The sequence below is a fragment of the Nomascus leucogenys genome, chromosome 22a, assembly GCF_006542625.1.
Source record: "Nomascus leucogenys isolate Asia chromosome 22a, Asia_NLE_v1, whole genome shotgun sequence".
Taxonomy (NCBI): domain Eukaryota; kingdom Metazoa; phylum Chordata; class Mammalia; order Primates; family Hylobatidae; genus Nomascus; species Nomascus leucogenys.
This window is the reverse complement of record NC_044402.1, coordinates 96,278,563-96,296,910: the sequence shown is the minus strand read 5'-3', so window position 1 is coordinate 96,296,910 and position 18,348 is coordinate 96,278,563. Positions and strand designations below refer to the sequence as shown.

The following is an 18,348-nucleotide window of genomic DNA, read 5'->3' as shown; positions in this document are numbered from 1 at the left end:
TAGACAAGGTCAAGTGAAGAAAAGTACCTTTTTTTTTTTTTTTTTTTTTTTTGAGACGGAGTCTCGCTCTGTTGCTTAGGTTGGAGTATAGTAGTGCTATCTTGGCTCACTGCAAGCTCTGCCTACTGGGTTCACGCCATTCTCCTGCCTCAGCCTCCCAAGTAGCTGGGACTACAGGCGCCTGCCACCACGCATGGCTGTTTTTTGTATTTTTAGTAGAGATGGGGTTTCACCGTCCTAGCCAAGATGGTCTCCATCTCCTGACCTCATAATCCGCCCGCGTCTGCCTCCTGACCTCGTGATCCGCCCGCCTCTGCCTCCCAAAGTGCTGGGATTACAGGCATGAGCCACCGCGCCCAGCCATAACTTTCATAATTATCAAAAGGAATGCAGTTGCTATGATTTTATAGTTATAAAATATGGCCCCAAGCTTCCTGGTTTCTAAAGGAAAGTATGACAAATTTTAATTATGATTAGAACAGTTAATTGAAACTTCTCAGGAAGAGAGATGTTTTTCATGGTATCAGATTTTGAGAGATAAAGCCTACAGTTGGCATCATTCATAGGTAATGGTTCTGAAACCCTATGGATCATCATAATCTGGTAACACCTTTTATTTTTCAACTTTTATTTTAGGTTCAAAGGTACTTGTGTCAGTTTGTTACATGGGTAAATTGCATGTCATTGAGGTTTGGTATACGAATGATCCAAATTCCGGGGATCACCATCACCGCTCACCGTTGTCCCTTGCCCCAGAGATACAGATTCATAATGATGGAGTCAGTACTCAGAAATCAGTACTGGTAAAATATGCCTAGATGATGCCCTACAAGTGATATGTAGGGTATCATGAATAGGATAATTGAACATAATCTCAGTGATCTTTGACAACAATTGCAGAAATGGAATTTATATAGCTGTTTCATATCACAACCTTTGGTAGAAATTGAAAGTGAACTAAAATACACTTTTTTTCATGGAAGGTAAACCTGCAATGGGTTAACGCACCATGAGTCAGGCATATCATTATCTCCTGATTTAATGTGATATGCTTTAGAACATCTGGAGGTGTCTCATACAGAATACCATTTCTCATAACTGTTAATAGGAGATGATTAGATTCATATCAAAATGAATTTTGATAGGAAAAATCAATTTTTGAGATGTGATATATTTTGGAAAATAGATCTATTTTGGAAAATAGAAATTTTTAAGATAAAGCAGTCTATATAATGTACTGTGTGCAATGTAAAATTATTTGATCTCATGTGAGGCTAATATTCACTATAGATTGTTTCTTAAATTTATTAATAGCCTGTCTAATTTGTAAAGCCTACAGATCTACCTTTCTAAGCAGAATTGGATACTACGACTTCAAAACTGTATTAGAAAGATGTCATCTGGCTCACTGCAAGCTCCGCCACCTGGGTTCACGCGATTCTCCTGCCTCAGCCTTCCCGCGAGTAGCTGGGACTACAGGCGTGCGTCACCATGCCCAGCTAATTTTTGTATTTTTAGTAGAGATGGGGTTTCACCATGTTGGCCAGGATGGGTCTGGATCTCTCGACCTCATGATCTGCCTGCCTCGGCCTCCCAAAATGCTGGAATTACAGGCATGAACCACCATGCGTGGCCCCAAAATGATACTTTCTAATATAGTTTTGAAGTCATAGTATCCAATTCTGCTTAGAAAGGTAGACCTATAGGCTTTACAAATTAGATAGGCTATTAATAAATTTAAGAAACAATTTATAGTGAATATTAGCCTCACATGAGATCAAGTAATTTTACATTGCACACAGTACATTAAATAGATTGCTTTATCTTAAAATTTTCTATTTTCCAAAAAGATGATGCCAAGCATCTAATGAGCCCAGGGGTGAAACAGTGGTGGGATTCACTAATGTTCTCATGAAGTATCTAGTTCTAAGTAAGATGATTTCCTGAAATGCCCAGTGGGGGAATAGTAGGCAAATGTCCCATGGATAACTGAGAAAATTACCCAGTTGCCTATGGAATCCTTTGATACTATCAATTTGAATGTTGTAGAATGTCCACTGCAGACATGATTTTGTTTTGTTACAATATAAACAAAATCTGGGCAACAGGTAGAGCATATGTATATTTAAGAGTAAGTTGGGGACTGGCATGGTGGCTCATGCCTGTAATCCCAGCACTTTGGGAGGGCGAGGCGGGTGGATAACCTGAGGTCAGGAGTTTGAGATCAGCCTGGCCAACATGGTGAAACCCCATCTGTACTAAAACTACAAAAATCAGCCGGGCATGATGGTGGGCACCTGTAATCCCAGCTACTTGGGAGGCTGAGGCAGGAGAATCACTTGAACCCAGGAGGCAGAGGTTGCGGTGAGCTGAGATCGTGCCACTGCACTTCAGCCCAGGCGACAGAATGAGACTGTGTCTCAAAAAAGGAAAGATTAAGTTGGTTGAGGTAATAAACCATGTGGGCATATTTACTTGTCCTCTAAAATGGAAAGAAAAGGAGATAAACTGTTAAGATTTGTTTGCTTATTTAAAATTGTTGTCCATTCTTGCCTACAATTATTATAATCCTGAGAGCAGAATGCAAATTTTGCAGCTAAGGATTTTAGTCTGCTCTAGTTGCTGTTCACAGAATCAAAGATCAAAGGTCAGTGAATAAGTGGTCTTTCTTTGATCTAGGTAGATTTCTCCTCAACGTGAAAAAGTATTGTGTTTAAAGATTATGATGATATGACATTGCGCTCTAGTGTATTTTCTGTCAACAGCAAACAATGCAAGCACTGCCTTATAAAGCTAGCATATACGACTGCACAAAGTGTGGATGTTTCTGTGTTCATAAATGGGAAGAATTAACTATGTTAAAATGTCCTTACTACCCAACGTGATCTCCAGATTTAATGCAATCTCTGTCAAAATACCAATGACATTCTTCCCAGAAGCAGAAAAAAATAATCTTAAAATTCATATGAAATCACAAAAGATGCTGAATAGCCAAAGCAATCTTGAGCAAAAAGAACGAAGTTGGAGGCATCACGTTACCTTACTTCTTTTTTATTTATTTATTTATTTATTTTTTATTATTATACTTTAGGTTTTAGGGTACATGTGCACGATATGCAGGTTTGTTACATATGTATCCATGTGCCATGTTGGTTTGCTGCACCCATTAACTCGTCATTTAGCATTAGGTGTATCTCCTAATGCTGTCCCTCCCCTCTCCCCCCACCCCACAACAGTCCCCGGAGTGTGATGTTCCCCTTCCTGTGTCCATGAGTTCACATTGTTCAATTCCCACCTATGAGTGAGAACATGCAGTGTTTGGTTTTTTGTCCTTGAGGTAGTTTACTGAGAATGATGTTTTCCAGTTTCATCCATGTCCCTACAAAGGACATGAACTCATCATTTTTTATGGCTGCATAGTATTCCATGGTGTATATGTGCCACATTTTCTTAATCCAGTCTATCGTTGTTAGACCTTTGGGTTGGTTCCAAGTCTTTGCTATTGTGAATAGTGCTGCAATAAACATACGTGTGCATGTGTCTTTATAGCAGCATGATTTATAGTCCTTTGTGTATATACCCAGTAATGGGATGGCTGGGTCAAATGGTATTTCTAGTTCTAGATCCCTGAGGAATCGCCACACTGACTTCCACAATAGTTGAACTAGTTTACAGTCCCACTAACAGTGTAAAAGTGTTCCTATTTCTCCACATCCTCTCCAGCACCTGTTGTTTCCTGACTTTTTAATGATGGCCATTCTAACTGGTGTGAGATGGTATCTCATTGTGGTTTTGATTTGCATTTCTGTGATGGCCAGTGATGATGAGCATTTTTTCATGTGTTTTTTGGCTGCATAAATGTCTTCTTTTGAGAAGTGTCTGTTCATGTCCTTCGCCCACTTTTTGATGGGGTTGTTTGTTTTTTTCTTGTAAATTTGTTTGAGTTCATTGTAGATTCTGGATATTAGCCCTTTGTCAGATGAGTAGTTTGCAAAAATTTTCTCCCATTCTGTAGGTTGCCTGTTCACTCTGATGGTAGTTTCTTTTGCTGTGCATAAGCTCTTTAGTTTAATTAGATCCCATTTGTCAATTTTGGCTTTTGTTGCCATTGCTTTTGGTGTTTTAGACATGAAGTCCTTGCCCATGCCTATGTCCTGAATGGTATTGCCTAGGTTTTCTTGTAGGATTTTAATGGTTTTAGGTCTAACATGTAAGTCTTTAATCCATCTTGAATTAATTTTTGTATAAGGTGTAAGGAAGGGATCCAGTTTCAGCTTTCTAGATATGGCTAGCCAGTTTTCCCAGCACCATTTATTAAATAGGGAATCCATTCCCCATTTCTTGTTTTTGTCAGGTTTGTCAAAGATCAGATAGTTGTAGCTATGCGGCATCATTTCTGAGGGCTCTCTTCTGTTCCATTGATCTATGTCTCTGTTGTGGTACCAGTACCATGCTGTTTTGGTTAATGTAGCCTTGTAGTATAGCAAGGCTGGTTCAACATACACAAATCAATAAATGTAATCCAGCATATAAACAGAACCAAAGACAAAAACCACATGATTATCTCAATAGATGCAGAAAAGGCCTTTGACAAAATTCAACAACCCTTCATGCTAAAAACTCTCAATAAATTAGGTATTGATGGGACGTATCTCAAAATAATAAGAGCTATCTATGACAAACCCACAGCCAATATCATACTGAATGGGCAAAAACTGGAAGCATTCCCTTTGAAAACTGGCACAAGACAGCGATGCCCTCTCTCACCACTCCTATTCAACATAGTGCTGGAAGTTCTGGCCAGAGCAATCAGGCAGGAGAAGGAAATAAAGGGTATTCAATTAGGAAAAGAGGAAGTCAAATTGTCCCTGTTTGCAGATGACATGATTGTGTATCTAGAAAACCCCATCGTCTCAGCCCAAAATCTCCTTAAGCTGATTAGCAACTTCAGCAAAGTCTCAGGATACAAAATCAATGTACAAAAATCACAAGCATTCTTGTACACCAATCAGACAAACAGAGAGCCAAATCATGAGTGAACTCCCATTCACAATTGCTTCAAAGAGAATAAAATACCTAGGAATCCAACTTACAAGGGATGTGAAGGACCTCTTCAAGGAGAACTACAAACCACTGCTCAAGGAAATAAAAGAGGATACAAACAAATGGAAGAACATTCCATGCTCATGGGTTGGAAGAATCAATATCGTGAAAATGGCCATACTGCCCAAGGTAATTTATAGATTCAATGCCATCCCCATCAAGCTACCAATGACTTTCTTCACAGAATTGGGAAAAACTACTTTAAAGTTCATATGGAACCAAAAAAGAGCCCGCGTCGCCAAGTCAATCCCAAGCCAAAAGAACAAAGCTGGAGGCATCACACTACCTGACTTCAAAGGTTACCTTACTTCTAAATAGACTGCAAAGCAGGAGGCAGCAGGGGTTGCTGGAGAGTTAGGGAACCACTTCCTCTTGCACACCGGCTCCCTGGCCTGGGAAAGTCCCAGCGCCCTCACATCTGCCTGGCACCACCACCCTTTCTCTTCTCTCCCTACTCCCCCGCTGGTGCCCGCCTTCACCCCCACACCACTGGTCTGTTTGGCCCTCCGGGTCCCCCCTCTAGCTGGCCTCCCATCTCCCCCTGCTGAGCCAGGTTGGTTTCGGAAATGCCCTTACAGCAGGCAAAGTGAAGCCTAGAGCTAGGAAAGGCGCTCACAGTACCTCTCAGATGGTTTCAAAACCCCTGAGGGCAAAAGAAGAGCTGCTCTATGAAATCCAGATAGTCCTAAAACTCCAAAAATCTCCCCCAGAAAAATGCCGTATGATACATCCCTTGGTCTGCTCACCAAGAAGTTCATTCAGCTCCTGAGCCAGTCTCTCCATGGGGTCTTGGATTTGAACAAGGCAGAAAAAGTGCTAAAAGAACAAAAGAGAAGGACTTATGATATCACCAACATTCAAAGCATCTCCCTCATTAAGAAGTCTAAAAACAGCTGGGCGTGTTGGCTCGTGCCTGTAATCCCAGCACTGTGGGAGGCTGAGGTGGGCAGATCACGAGGTCAAGAGATCGAGACCATCCTGGCCAACATGGTGAAACCCTGTCTCTGCTAAAAATACAAAAATCAGCTGGGCATGGTGGTGTGTGCCTGTAGTCCCAGCTGCTTGGGAGGCTGAGGCAGGAGAATTGCTTGAACCCGGGAGGTGGAGGTTGCAGTGAGCCAAGATCGCACCACTGCACTCCAGCCTGGCAACAGAGCAAGACTCTGTCTAAAAAATAGAAGAAGAAGGAAAACATCCAGTGGGCTACAGTCTGTCTGAGCATGAGGGCATGCTGGCCCAATGTCAGGGCCTGTCAAAAGAAGCAACCAAGCTCAGTCAGGAAGAGAAAAAATTAGATGAACTGATCCAAAGCTGCACCCTGGACCTCAAACTATTAACCACAGATTCAGAGAATCAAAGGTTAGCTTATGTTACGTATCAAGATATTTGAAAACTTAGTGGCCTTAAAGACCAAACGGTTATAAGTTGTGAAAGCCCCTCCAGAAACAAGACTTGAAGCACTTTACTCAATAGACAGCCTACAGATATATTTGGCAAGTACCCAAGGACCAATTGAGGTTTACTCCTGTCCAGAAGAGATGGAAACACACAATCCAGTGAGAACAAACAACCAAGACCACAATGGGAATATCTCTAAACCCAGTTCCAAAGACTTGGATTCAGCCAACTCAGGACATAGCGATTGGTCAATTTCTGTGGCAAACCTTTCTCCCTTGGCCTCCCCAGCCAACTTTTTACAGCAGACTGAGGACCAAATTCCTTCTAACCTAGAAGGACCGTTTATGAACTTACTGCCTCCCCTGCTGCAAGGGGACTGTCTCCTGAGCCTTGGGGAGGAGGAAGGCATCAGTGATATCTTTGATGCTGATGATTTGGAAAAGCTTCCACTGGTGGAAGACTTCAAGTATGGTTGATTATGCTTCATATGCATTCTCTTTACAAATCAATAATTTTTTATCATGGGACCAGAACATCTGTCATGCAATGTGGTCCCTTCCTACTTTCTTCCTCCAAGAAATTATCATGAAGTAAACTACAGACTTCAGAAGAAAGCTGACATTTTAATGAATTTAAAAAAATAAACAACTTGTTTAAATGCACAGTTGCAGGCTCCCTGGGGAAAACCCTGCTTTGCTCCAGGCTCCATGATCTCCTGGATAAGTCAGGAAATGAAAAAATGTGCAATCAGGTGTTTCTCACTCTAACTTTTTCTTCCTCCCTTCCTTCTTCCCGGATTGGCTTGCTGTGCCTGACAGTTGGGCTGTAGAATGGGGTCTGGCCACCTGACCCACTGGTAAACAATGATCTTCCTTAATAGCATTTCAATCTCTGCCTTCTCCACAGAAATGTATGCCTTTGGGGTATGCTAATATGGAATGGAACTGCAGCAAATGCAAACTTGAAGTCATGCAAAAGTATGAAATGGACTTCAGCTCTTCTTAGGAATATTTAAATTCAATTTAAGCTCTGGACCCTGTGTCCCAAAAGGAGGGGACACAAAACTTCCTCAAAACCCTTCAAAGCTCCACAGCCTTTAGGATGAAGAACCTGTTTTCAAATATACTTGTTGCAGTTACAGAAGACTAGTAGAGTTCTGCCACTCTAAGCTGTTGTGGATTTTTCTATCTCTAGAAACTATGCCCACTCCCCTATCCCCCGCATGTTTGTCACTTTCCAGTTGATTTGTAGCAAATGCCTACTTAGTTCTTTGTGGATTATTTTAGACTTTTTATATTTTTTTTGCTGCCATTTATGTATTCCTGTGGCATTCATCACCATTTCAATTTAATTGCTTACTTTGAAGGAAATTTTACAGATTCACATTACATCAGCAGAGGGACAGAACCTCTACTGATTAGAACATCTAAACCTGTGTGATCTGAGGTTTATCAGGCTCTGCAAGAAGCATTGTCCCATCTTGCTTCCACTCCCAGCTTGGAGCAAGTCAGTCCTGGGGCTTGCTGACAGGAGTGACCCATTGGAAAGGAGAACCAGGTCAAATGATGTAACAGTCCCAAGGAGCAGCAGGCATGGATCCCTTAATCCCTGTGCTTCCCACACCCCTGTTACTGGGAAAGGACTGTTAACGCTGCACTCGGAGACCACTTCTCAGCATGCGGTCAGGTGGAGAGGCCTCCAGGGAGAAAGACATTCCCATTGTGTGAGTGGCATTTTCTTATGCTGGCAGGAACAGGGGGCTCCCACTGTGTCAGGGGCTGGAATCATTCTGGCTAGACCCTGTTCCCCTTCCTCTATGAAGGAATGAGTTGGACCAAGGAAAGCCAGGACATAGAAAATGGAGCAAAAGAATGCCAGGGCATTTCCCGCTTTACTCTTCAGGAATGGTGTCCCAAGTTGGAGGGTTTGTGTCAGCTGCAAATCCTACCAGTTATGTTGAAGAATAGCTTTCCCATTGGCAGGAGGCAATGGCCATCTCCCACTGGGAATATAGCATAGTATCTTCAATCCATTTTTTGGATGCTAAGGACTGTGGGAATGAGGGAGTCAGATAAAGAACAAACCTCAAAATGAACAGTTAAATTGAAATGCTATGTGCCTGACCCAGTGGCAGGCACACAGCAGGCACTCAACTCATACATGTTTAATTGAATTGAAAATATCCCTTAGGAAATAAAAACAAACAAACAAAAACACAGAAGCCCCAGCCAATTTACTCCAGGAAGATTTCTACAATATGCAAAGTGGTTGTGGGGTCAAGACAGATGACACTAGTGCTTTTTAAACTCTTTGTGTGGGTATGCATGGGTGTGTGTTTGGGAAAAAACAAAGGTGAAGACTATCTGCCTTTTTCTTCTTCAGCTTCCACCTGTGGTCTCCTCCCTTCACACACGCTAGGCTTGGTACAAAACATCAGTGTGGTCCGAGGGGAAGCATTGGGATGGAGAAGGGAGAGGGAGTTTTGTGTTGTCTACTAGAAATGCACTGTGGTTTTTTTTCCTGTATGGGAAACCATTTATGCCAAGCTTTTCCCCATCTCCCATATCTATCTCATCTGGTTAGCTGCCTCTACTTTCAGTTTTGTGTAATTATCTTTGCCAGATGCGCAAAGCTGATTTTTTCCAATGTCTAAAGACTGAACTCACCTGGCTAGGTTGTTGTGTGTTTTGTTGAAACTTTTTATAAGGTAATGCCGTATTTATTGTTTTAAAAACTAAAGGAATCCTAGTAAATCTTAAAAGTTTCTTCATGCGTAAGATTTTTCCAGTTGCTGGGCTTAACTGGTGTACATTAATTAGATGTCCATACTGTATTCTTTCATTAGTCATTTTCTTTTTGACTTAGTATCTGAGCACTAAGTGAGTGCTAGTAAGGAGCACTAAGTGAGTGCTAGTAAGTAGCACAAAGTGAGTTAGTAAGTACCACAGTTTTTACATTACTTTAAGTTCTAAGTATGCAGGTTTCCTGGTACCATCAGTTGCTGCTATTAAAGCTCACATATTATATGGCTGAAAATTACAAGTGTGCAAATTATGACTGCATGAGCCTTAGAAAATAAAATGAATAAAGGGCAACACATTAGCATGGCAGTGTTAGGTTGTGTTTATATGTACAGGGTTGTGCATAGCAATTGTTTTATTGAAGTTGATAGGTAGTTTGCTCACATTTTTATTATTTAGCAATTTTGTACAAAAACAGCAACTAATTTGTAAACACTGCCAGAATATTTTCTAGCTGGTTTGTAATTTTTTAAAAGTGTTATTTTGTTTTGTTTTGTTTTTGTTGTGGTTCTTGTTTTCACTTTTGTTTACGTGTAGATCTGTAAACAAAATTGCAGTATTTAAAGCTTAAGCTTTCAGGAAAAAGAAAGTAAGAATTCACTGTGCATGACAACTCATGTGTATGAGAAGGAGGATTTGAAGGAAGATTCCTTGCAGAGAAAGTTGGGTGGCAATTGTCAGCGTGTGGGAATTTATTTTCCTACAGGGTACGTGATTTGGTAGAAAGGAAATATTTCTCCCAAAATTGGGAGTAGGCAAACTATGAGTCAGTTTAGCTTTGTGTTGTATGCTAGTTTAAAAAAGAAAATATGTAATGTAATGTAAAAAACAGCCAAAAAAAAGCTTTTATGATGAATTTTGTAAATAGATTTGTTACAGGGTGACCTGTTCCCTAGCTGTGATCTAATCACCTCACATGGGTGTAATTTGAAAAAATGTTGTATGGTAAAGTATCAATAACATGATTTTAAATATTTAATTGTATATATATATATATATATATATATACACACACACACTTAAACATATATATATACTTAAACATATATATATACACTTAAACTTATATATATATACTTAAATGTATATATACACACACACACACACATATACACACTACAAAACTATAGTAACCAAAACATCGTGGTACTGGCATAAAAACAAACACATAGACCAATGGAACGGCATAGATAACCTAGAAATAAATCCACACTTCTACAGTAACTTTTTTTTTTTTCGAGACAGGGTCTTACTGTGTTGCCTAGGTTGGAGTGCAGTGGCATGATCATGGCTCACTGCAGTCTTGACCTCCTGGGCTCAGGTGATTCTCTCACCTTAGTGCCCTTGGAGTAGCTGGGACTACAGATGTACACTACCACTAATTTTTTGTGTTTTTTGTAGAGACGGGGTTTCGCCATGTTGCTCAGGCTGGTCTTGAACTCCTGGGCTCAAGTGATCTGCCTGCCTTGGCCTCCCAAAGTGCTGGGATTACAGGTGTGAGCCACCATGTCCAGCCAGTAACTAATTTTTGACAAAGGCACCAAGAGCATACTTTGGGAAAGTATAAATGGTGCTAGGAAAATTGGATATCCACATACAGAAAAATCAAACTAGACCCCTGTCTCTCACCATATATAAAAATCACCTCAAGGTGGATTAAAGACTTAAACCTAACACCCAAAACTATGAAGGTACTATAAGAAAATATAGGGCAAATGCTTTGTAAGATTGATCTGCACAAGGATTTTTTGGATAAGACCTCAAAAACACAGGCAACAAAAATAAAAATTGACAAATGGGATTACATCAAACTAAAAAGCTTCTGCATAAAGGAAGCAATGAATAAAGAGCCCACATAATGGGATAAAAAATTTGCAAACTGTATATCTGTGACAGGTCATTCATGCATCGCTATAAAGAGATACCTGAGACTGGATAATTTATTTAAAAAAGAGGTTTAATTGGCTTATGATGCTGCAGGCTGTACAGTAAGCATAGTGCTTGCATCTGCTTCTGGGGAGGCCTCAGGAAGCTTCCAGACACGATGGAAGGTGAAGAGGGAACAGGTGTCTCACGTGGCAGGAGCAGGAGCAAGAGAGACTGGGGTGGGGAGTTACCACACACTTTTAAATGACCAGATCTCATGAGAACTTGTTTGCTATGGCAAGGGCAGAGCCAAACCATGAGGAATCCACCCCCATGACCCAGACACCTCCCACCAGGCCCTACCTGCAACACTGGGGATTACAGTTCAACATGAGATTTGGCAGGGACATAGATTCAAACTATATCAATATCTGACAAGAGGTTAATATTCAGAATATAAAAGGAACTCAATAGCAAAACCACAAATAATCCTATTTATTGATGGAAACCCTGATAGGACGTTTATCACAAGAAGATATACAAATAGATGGCTAACAGGTATATTAAAAAATGTTCTACATCTCTAATTATCAGATAAATACAAATAGAAACCACAATGAAATGTCGCCTCACTCTAGTTAGAATAGCTATTATTGAAAAGACAAAGGATGATGTGTTGACAAGGATGTAGAGAAAAGACACACTGTTGGTGGGAATGTAAATTAGTGCAGCCAATATAGAAAACAGTAAAGAGGTTCCTCAAAAAATTGCATGTAGTACAACTGTATAATACAGCAATCCCACTATTGGGTATATATGCTAAAGGAAAGGAAATCAGTATGTTGAAGAGGTATCTGCACTCTCCTGTTTGTTACAGCGCTATTCCTAATAACCAAGATATGGAATTGACTTAAGTGTCCATCAGTGGTTGAATGGATAAAGAAAATGTGATATGTATATATACACAGTGGAATACTATTCAGCTATAGAAAGAAGGAAGTCCTGTCATTTGCAATTATATGGATGACCCTGGAGGGCATTATGTTAACTGAAATAAGCCACACAGAAAGACAAATACTGAATGATCTCACTTACATGTTGAATCTGAAAAAGTTGATCTCATAGAAATAAAGAGTAGAATAGTGGTTACCAGAGGCTAGGAAGGGTAGCAAGGAATGGGGGAGATGGGGACAGGTTGGTAATTGGGTACAAAGTTACGGTTAAATGGGAGGAGTAAGTTCCGGTGTTCTATTGCACATTAGGGCGACTATAGTTAACAATAATGCATTATATATCTCAAAATAGCTAGAAGGGAGGATTTTGAGTGTTTTTACTACAAAGAAGCGAGAAATGTTTGAGGTGATGGATTTACTAATTATGTTGATTTGATCAATACACAATGTATACATGTGTCAAAGCATCACATTGTATTCCATAAATATGTATAATTATGTCAATTAAAAATAAAAAAATGTATATTTTGCTGTTTTTTATTCTAAATATTATTTCGTATATATTTTCAAGTGACTGTTCTTTCATCCATACAGAAAAACAAAACACAACTAGGTAGCCTTAAAGAAAACAAAAAATTATATGAACCCTACATTTTAAAATACTGCTGCAATTAGTCTAATATCTTTCTATAGATTAGAGATTAAACATTGAAAACAACCTCGTGAATAAAAAGACAGGAAACATTGTAAGATTGGCATTTATACAAAGATAAATGATATAGTTACTTTAAGATATTTTAAATACTATTATTTTTACCCCCTTGTTTAGGAAAGTAAGTCTAAACCAACAACCTTGAAGCCCATAATTCTGAATGAAATCGTCGATGCTCACAAAGAAAAGATCAAGGAAGTTATTATGAAAGAGAGTGTGACACCTACTGAGCACCTCAGACTCTATGACAAGTATGACTTTTTAATTACCAGAAAAGCTGAGCGAGATGTTGATAACTTCCTCGCAGAAAGTCATAGTTACGAAAAAATAGTAGATGAAATTCGCAAATACCAGAAACTAATAGAGGAAATACAGTACACATCCATAAAGGTAAATGACTCCAGTTTTGTACAACTGTTATCTCTATCTGGTATCTTTTCCCCAGTTTTATTAGGATGTATTTTTAGAACACAGTGAAAGAATTACAACATTACCATCAACAGGAAAAATATTTACTGAGCTTCTGATGTGTCCCTAGCATTGTGGTAAGCCCTGGGTATAAGAATCTAGGCAAAACACAGTTCTTGTGCTCATGTAGCTGAGACTCTACTACCACAACTCTGGCAAGTATTTTATATAATTAGCGCCGTCCCTACAATTCCAAGAACCTATTTGATTTTTGCCTTAGTGTTTATAAATCCTGTGGAAAATATGGTAATTACACCAAAATGTGGTTCTGTTTGTAGAATACTAGTAACTTAAAATTTGTCTTTTTTTACATTTTCTAAATTTTCTACCATGAACATGTATTTTTTTTGTACAGAGCAACTATAACGTTTGAAACCTACATTATTTATTTAGTAATACAGTAATTCAATTCACCAAAATTGTTATTGCTATTATTGTCCTGAGATTGAATTGGTTTCCAAGATAATAAACTTTTCAAGGATATTTACCCGGAAGATAGTTGTATAATACAAATGATTATTCGGAAAACCTTCCCCGAATTATATATATTTTTAAAAATCTCAATCTTGTTACATCACACACAAAAATAAAAATTATGAGAATGGCAAAATTGTGAAAATATATTTGTTTTATTTCTTATGTTGATTAAACTTTTAATCTTTTGCAGACTATTCGTTTAGGAATGTTTGAAATGCACTGTGAGGAATTAATCAGAGCTTTGGTGAAGCGAGCAGATATTATTTGTGGGAAACTTCTAGCTAAAATGTTCAGAGATCATCAGGAAATAAATACAAGGTATTTATGTGGTACTGATTTTTTTTATTTTTTGGGAGGGGATGTTTAATAGAATCAGCTGTCACTCAACTAAAGTAATGGATTAGAGCAATGCCATAAATGATTCAAAAGAAATGATTATGCTAAACTTACTTCTACTTGGCTTTAAGTATCACTTTGTGATGTGATGTGATTATTAGTATTATTATTTTTTTCGCCACAAATGTGCCTCCCCAATTGTCTGAGTTAAGGTGGTATTAAAATGTGTTTGTATTTGTTTTACACAAGTCAAGTGCACATTATCTAAATTCAGATTTTTATATTTGTGTAATCAATATGCAAAGTGGGTTTCAAAGTGGATTTACATAGTAGTTGTTATGGGTCCTAAGGGACCATCATCACATTTGAAACTTCATCTTCCTAAAATTACTCTTGAGGGCCATGGTAACTTTTTCTTTCATCTGGAAATTCATTTGTGACTAACCTAGGGATTTTTGGGAAAACTGAACCATGTGAAGTAAACTCACAGAATACTGGTGTATAAAGCAGAATACCTGTTTCTTTAAGACAAGAAGTAGAAAAGTGTAACTAGTCTTCCAACAAGTGGTGGTAATGTTGCTCTGGGAATCTCTCGACTGGCATCAGCTACATGGGTGAAAACCTCTAAATAATCAGGATATATTTTATGATTATGGTATCAGAGAAAAAATTGATCATTAAAAATATTTCTTTCAAGCTGTATAGAAGCCTGAAGGAAGTTCTATTTACCTACTATGTGTTAGGCACAAAACTAGCCACTTAGGCTGTAAGACTCTAAAATAAAATTGCTGAAGGAAGTTAAAATGTAGATGGAGAAATAGACACACAAACCAGTAAATTACAATACCATGCAGTAAGTACTGTAATGAGCCACAAGGTAGAACAGAGAGGACAGAATTAATTTCCTCCCAAGATGGAGTTTGGGGGAGAGGGGAGAATCAGGGAAGGCTGCAAAGAAGAACTGACCTGTGAATTTTATTTTGAAGGATGAGTGGGAGTCTGTCAGGTGTACAGCGTGGGTAAAAGAATTCCAGGAAGAGAGGATAATATGTAGAGGGCAGTGATGTGTGAAAATGGAAGGGTGTATTCCAAGAACTAGGAGTGGTTTGCATTGCTTTCACAGACAGCGTGAGGGAAGAGAAGTGAAAGGAAAGGCTGGGGATGAAGGTACCGTGTGAAAGAGGACTAGGACTTGAGTATCTTATCTAGGAACCAGATCAGATTTTCAGCTTAAAGCACCTTTTCCTCTAAAAGAACTAGAAGAATAGTGAAAGTGTCTTCTTACTGCTGTTCATGCTGGGTGAAATACTTATTTTAATTGTGTGGCTACTTCTCCTGCCTCTTAATGCTCTCTGAGCTTGTGCCAGTTCTACTTTTTCCCATTTTCTCCTAATTATGCCTCTTGCCTCTCACCAGACTCCCTAGGATGGACAGAGGACATATCAGGACTATTAAAGGAGCCATTAGATATGAATGCCTTCCACTTGTTGCTCCTGCATGGTTTGACTCACCTCTCCAGAAAGCCTGTCTCCCACATACTCAGAGGGCAGGAGTCTGTCACACCATTCAGTTTTTCTCTGTGCCTTGGAGCTCAGCCCCATTGCTTTCAATGCCTCTGAACCTGGCTCCTTCAGTTATCCCTTCTATATTCCTTATTTTGAACCTCTCCTTCCTGACTGATTTTCCCTGTGAAGGTTACAAATATGTTGGAGGCCCTCTTACATCTCCCAGCCCCAGACTTTAACCCATTATCCCCATGCTGTTCCGCTCTCCTTCACCTTTCAGCCAATTTTACTGAAGAATTGTTCTACTCGTTTCATTTGAACTCCCTTAGTTCTTGCTACTTTTTTTTTCTGTATGCCAAGATAAGTTCATGATTTATATTGGCAGCAACCCAAATCAATAGGAAATATTTGCATATTACTGGAAGTTTCTGAGCACACATGCCTATTTTAAACAATCCCTCCAAGTATAGTTAATCATTCCTTTCCTTTGTACTACTTTCTTTGTGCCATCTCAACTAAATCTCTCTTAGAGCCCTTAAAGCTCAGGTTGGAAATGATTGTTCACAGTCCTATCTCCCTTACTGTATTGTGAGTTGCTTGAGGGCCATTATGCTCTCTGATTCATTTATGTATCACTATCACAATATTATAGTTGAAAATGTAATAGATCATCAAATGTGCACTGAATAAGTAAATGCATTCAAATTTGCTTTTAATTATTAGATGTCATATAGCTAAGTTATAGTTTTTATTTTTCATGCAATGGAATATTTAAACAGTATACAGGAATATATTTTGGAATTAAATTTAACTGTAAATATGTAAGATTGGTTTTGCTTGGTGTTTCAGATTATGCGATGAATTTGAGAGGATAGCTGAAAAAGCTCTTAGCACTCCTCCAAATACAGCAGAACTAATGGAAATGAAGGTATTGTTTATAGCTTCTCCATAATTGTGTGTGTATCAATTAATTATTGACACAATAATGCAGAGTAACAAATCACTCCAAAAGTTAAGACAGATTAAAAATAATAATGACTTTCAATTAGCTGGGCATGGTGGCGTGCGCCTGTAGTCCCAGCTACTCGGGAGGCTGAGGCAGGAGAATTGCTTGAACCCGGGAGGCAGAGGTTGCAGTGAGTCGAGATTGCACCACTGCACTCCAGCCTAGCAACACAGCAAGACTCTGTCTCAAAAAAAAAAAATTAAAAAAATAAATAAAAAATAATAATGACTTTCAAAATACATAGCTCATGAGTTTGCAGTTTGGTAATTTAGGCTAGATGCGCCTGGTTGGTTCTTCTGATCTCCATGGGATCACCCTGTTGGGTCACTCACTCAGTTGGGTTGACTAGTCTAACTATCCTTCAGCAGGTTGACTTGGCTCCACTTGTCCCTCAAGCCCCAGCAGGCTCGTCTGGGTGTGTTCTCATGTCATGGTACAGACATGCAAGCAAATTCAGTTGTACAAGTGCTTTTCAAGACTCTGTTTGTGTCACATTAGCTAACATCTCATTGACCAAAACAAGTCTGATTGAGAGGACCCTACAGGGCATGCATACTGGAGAGGTGAAGTATTGGAACAATTAATGCAATTATCTATCAGGTTATTTTTGAGAACACGCAACAATTATTGCCATGCTAACAGGAACAAACCAGGACTGTCCTGGGCAGCCTGAGCTGTGTAATCACTCTTCATTTATTTTATCAACAAATATTTAAGCCTTAAGTGACATTTTATTTTTTTATAAAAGCTGTATTTTCTTTATATTAAGCTTTTCTGTGATAGTTTGTTGAGGTATATTTTGGGCATAGAATTTGTGACACTGAAAATATTAGGTAAGTCTCACTTTCATCATTTCTCATGTTACTTCTATGTTTGAAGTTAATATAGTTTGAATGCTTGTCTCCTCCAAATCTTATGTTGAAACATGATCCCCAGTGTTGGAGATGGGGCCTAATAGGAGGTTTTTGGTGGATCCCTCATGAATGGCTTGGTGCCTTCCTGATGGTAATGAGTGACTTCTTGCTAGTTTAGTTTTCTTGAGATCTGATGATTAAAAAGAGCCTGGCATCCCCTCCTTTCTCTTCTGCTCCCCCTCTTGCCATGTGTCACATTACCCTTTGCCTTCTGCCGTGAGTAAAAGCTTCCTGAGGCCCTGACCAGAAGCAGATGCTGGCACCATGCTTCTTGAACAGCTAGCAGAACTGTCAGCCAAAAAAACCTATTTTCTTTACAAATTTAGCCAGTCTCAGGTACTGCTTCATAGCAACACAAAATGGATTAATACAGAAGTCTACCTAATGGCAAATAAAATAATGTTAAACAACTAGCTAATTGCCATTTCATTTTGTTTACTTTTCATTCGTATAACATTAAGTTTTTGTGGTATTTTTCCATTTTCTATTATTCAAAAAATCCTTTAAAATTTTGTTTTATTTTTAATTTTCATGGGTGCATAACAGGTGCATATATTTATGGGGAATATGAGATATTTTGATGTAGGCTTATAATGTGTAATAATCACCTCAGGGTAAATGGGGTATCTGGCACCTCAAGCATTTATCCTTTGTGTTTCAAACAATCCCATTATATACTTTTAGCTATTTCAAAATGTACAATTAAATTATTGACAATAGTCATCTTGTTATGCTATCAAATACTAGATCTTTTTCATTCTTTCAAAATATTAATATATTTTTGCACCCACTAACCTTCACCACACCCC

At 38.9% G+C, this 18,348-nt stretch overlaps 1 protein-coding gene and 1 pseudogene across 1 annotated transcript in view; both read left to right on the top strand.

The window, feature by feature from the left end:
- The window catches only part of DNAH7 (dynein axonemal heavy chain 7), a 332,081-nt gene that overhangs the window by 72,015 nt on the left and 241,718 nt on the right, over window positions 1–18,348 (top strand). The window contains exons 13-15 of the mRNA XM_030802541.1: window positions 12,951–13,223; window positions 13,969–14,096; window positions 16,469–16,547. Of these exons, the coding sequence (XP_030658401.1) occupies window positions 12,951–13,223; window positions 13,969–14,096; window positions 16,469–16,547 (480 nt within the window). The remainder of the gene's footprint in view (window positions 1–12,950; window positions 13,224–13,968; window positions 14,097–16,468; window positions 16,548–18,348) is intronic.
- On the top strand, window positions 5,670–6,977 carry LOC105738459 (annotated as a pseudogene).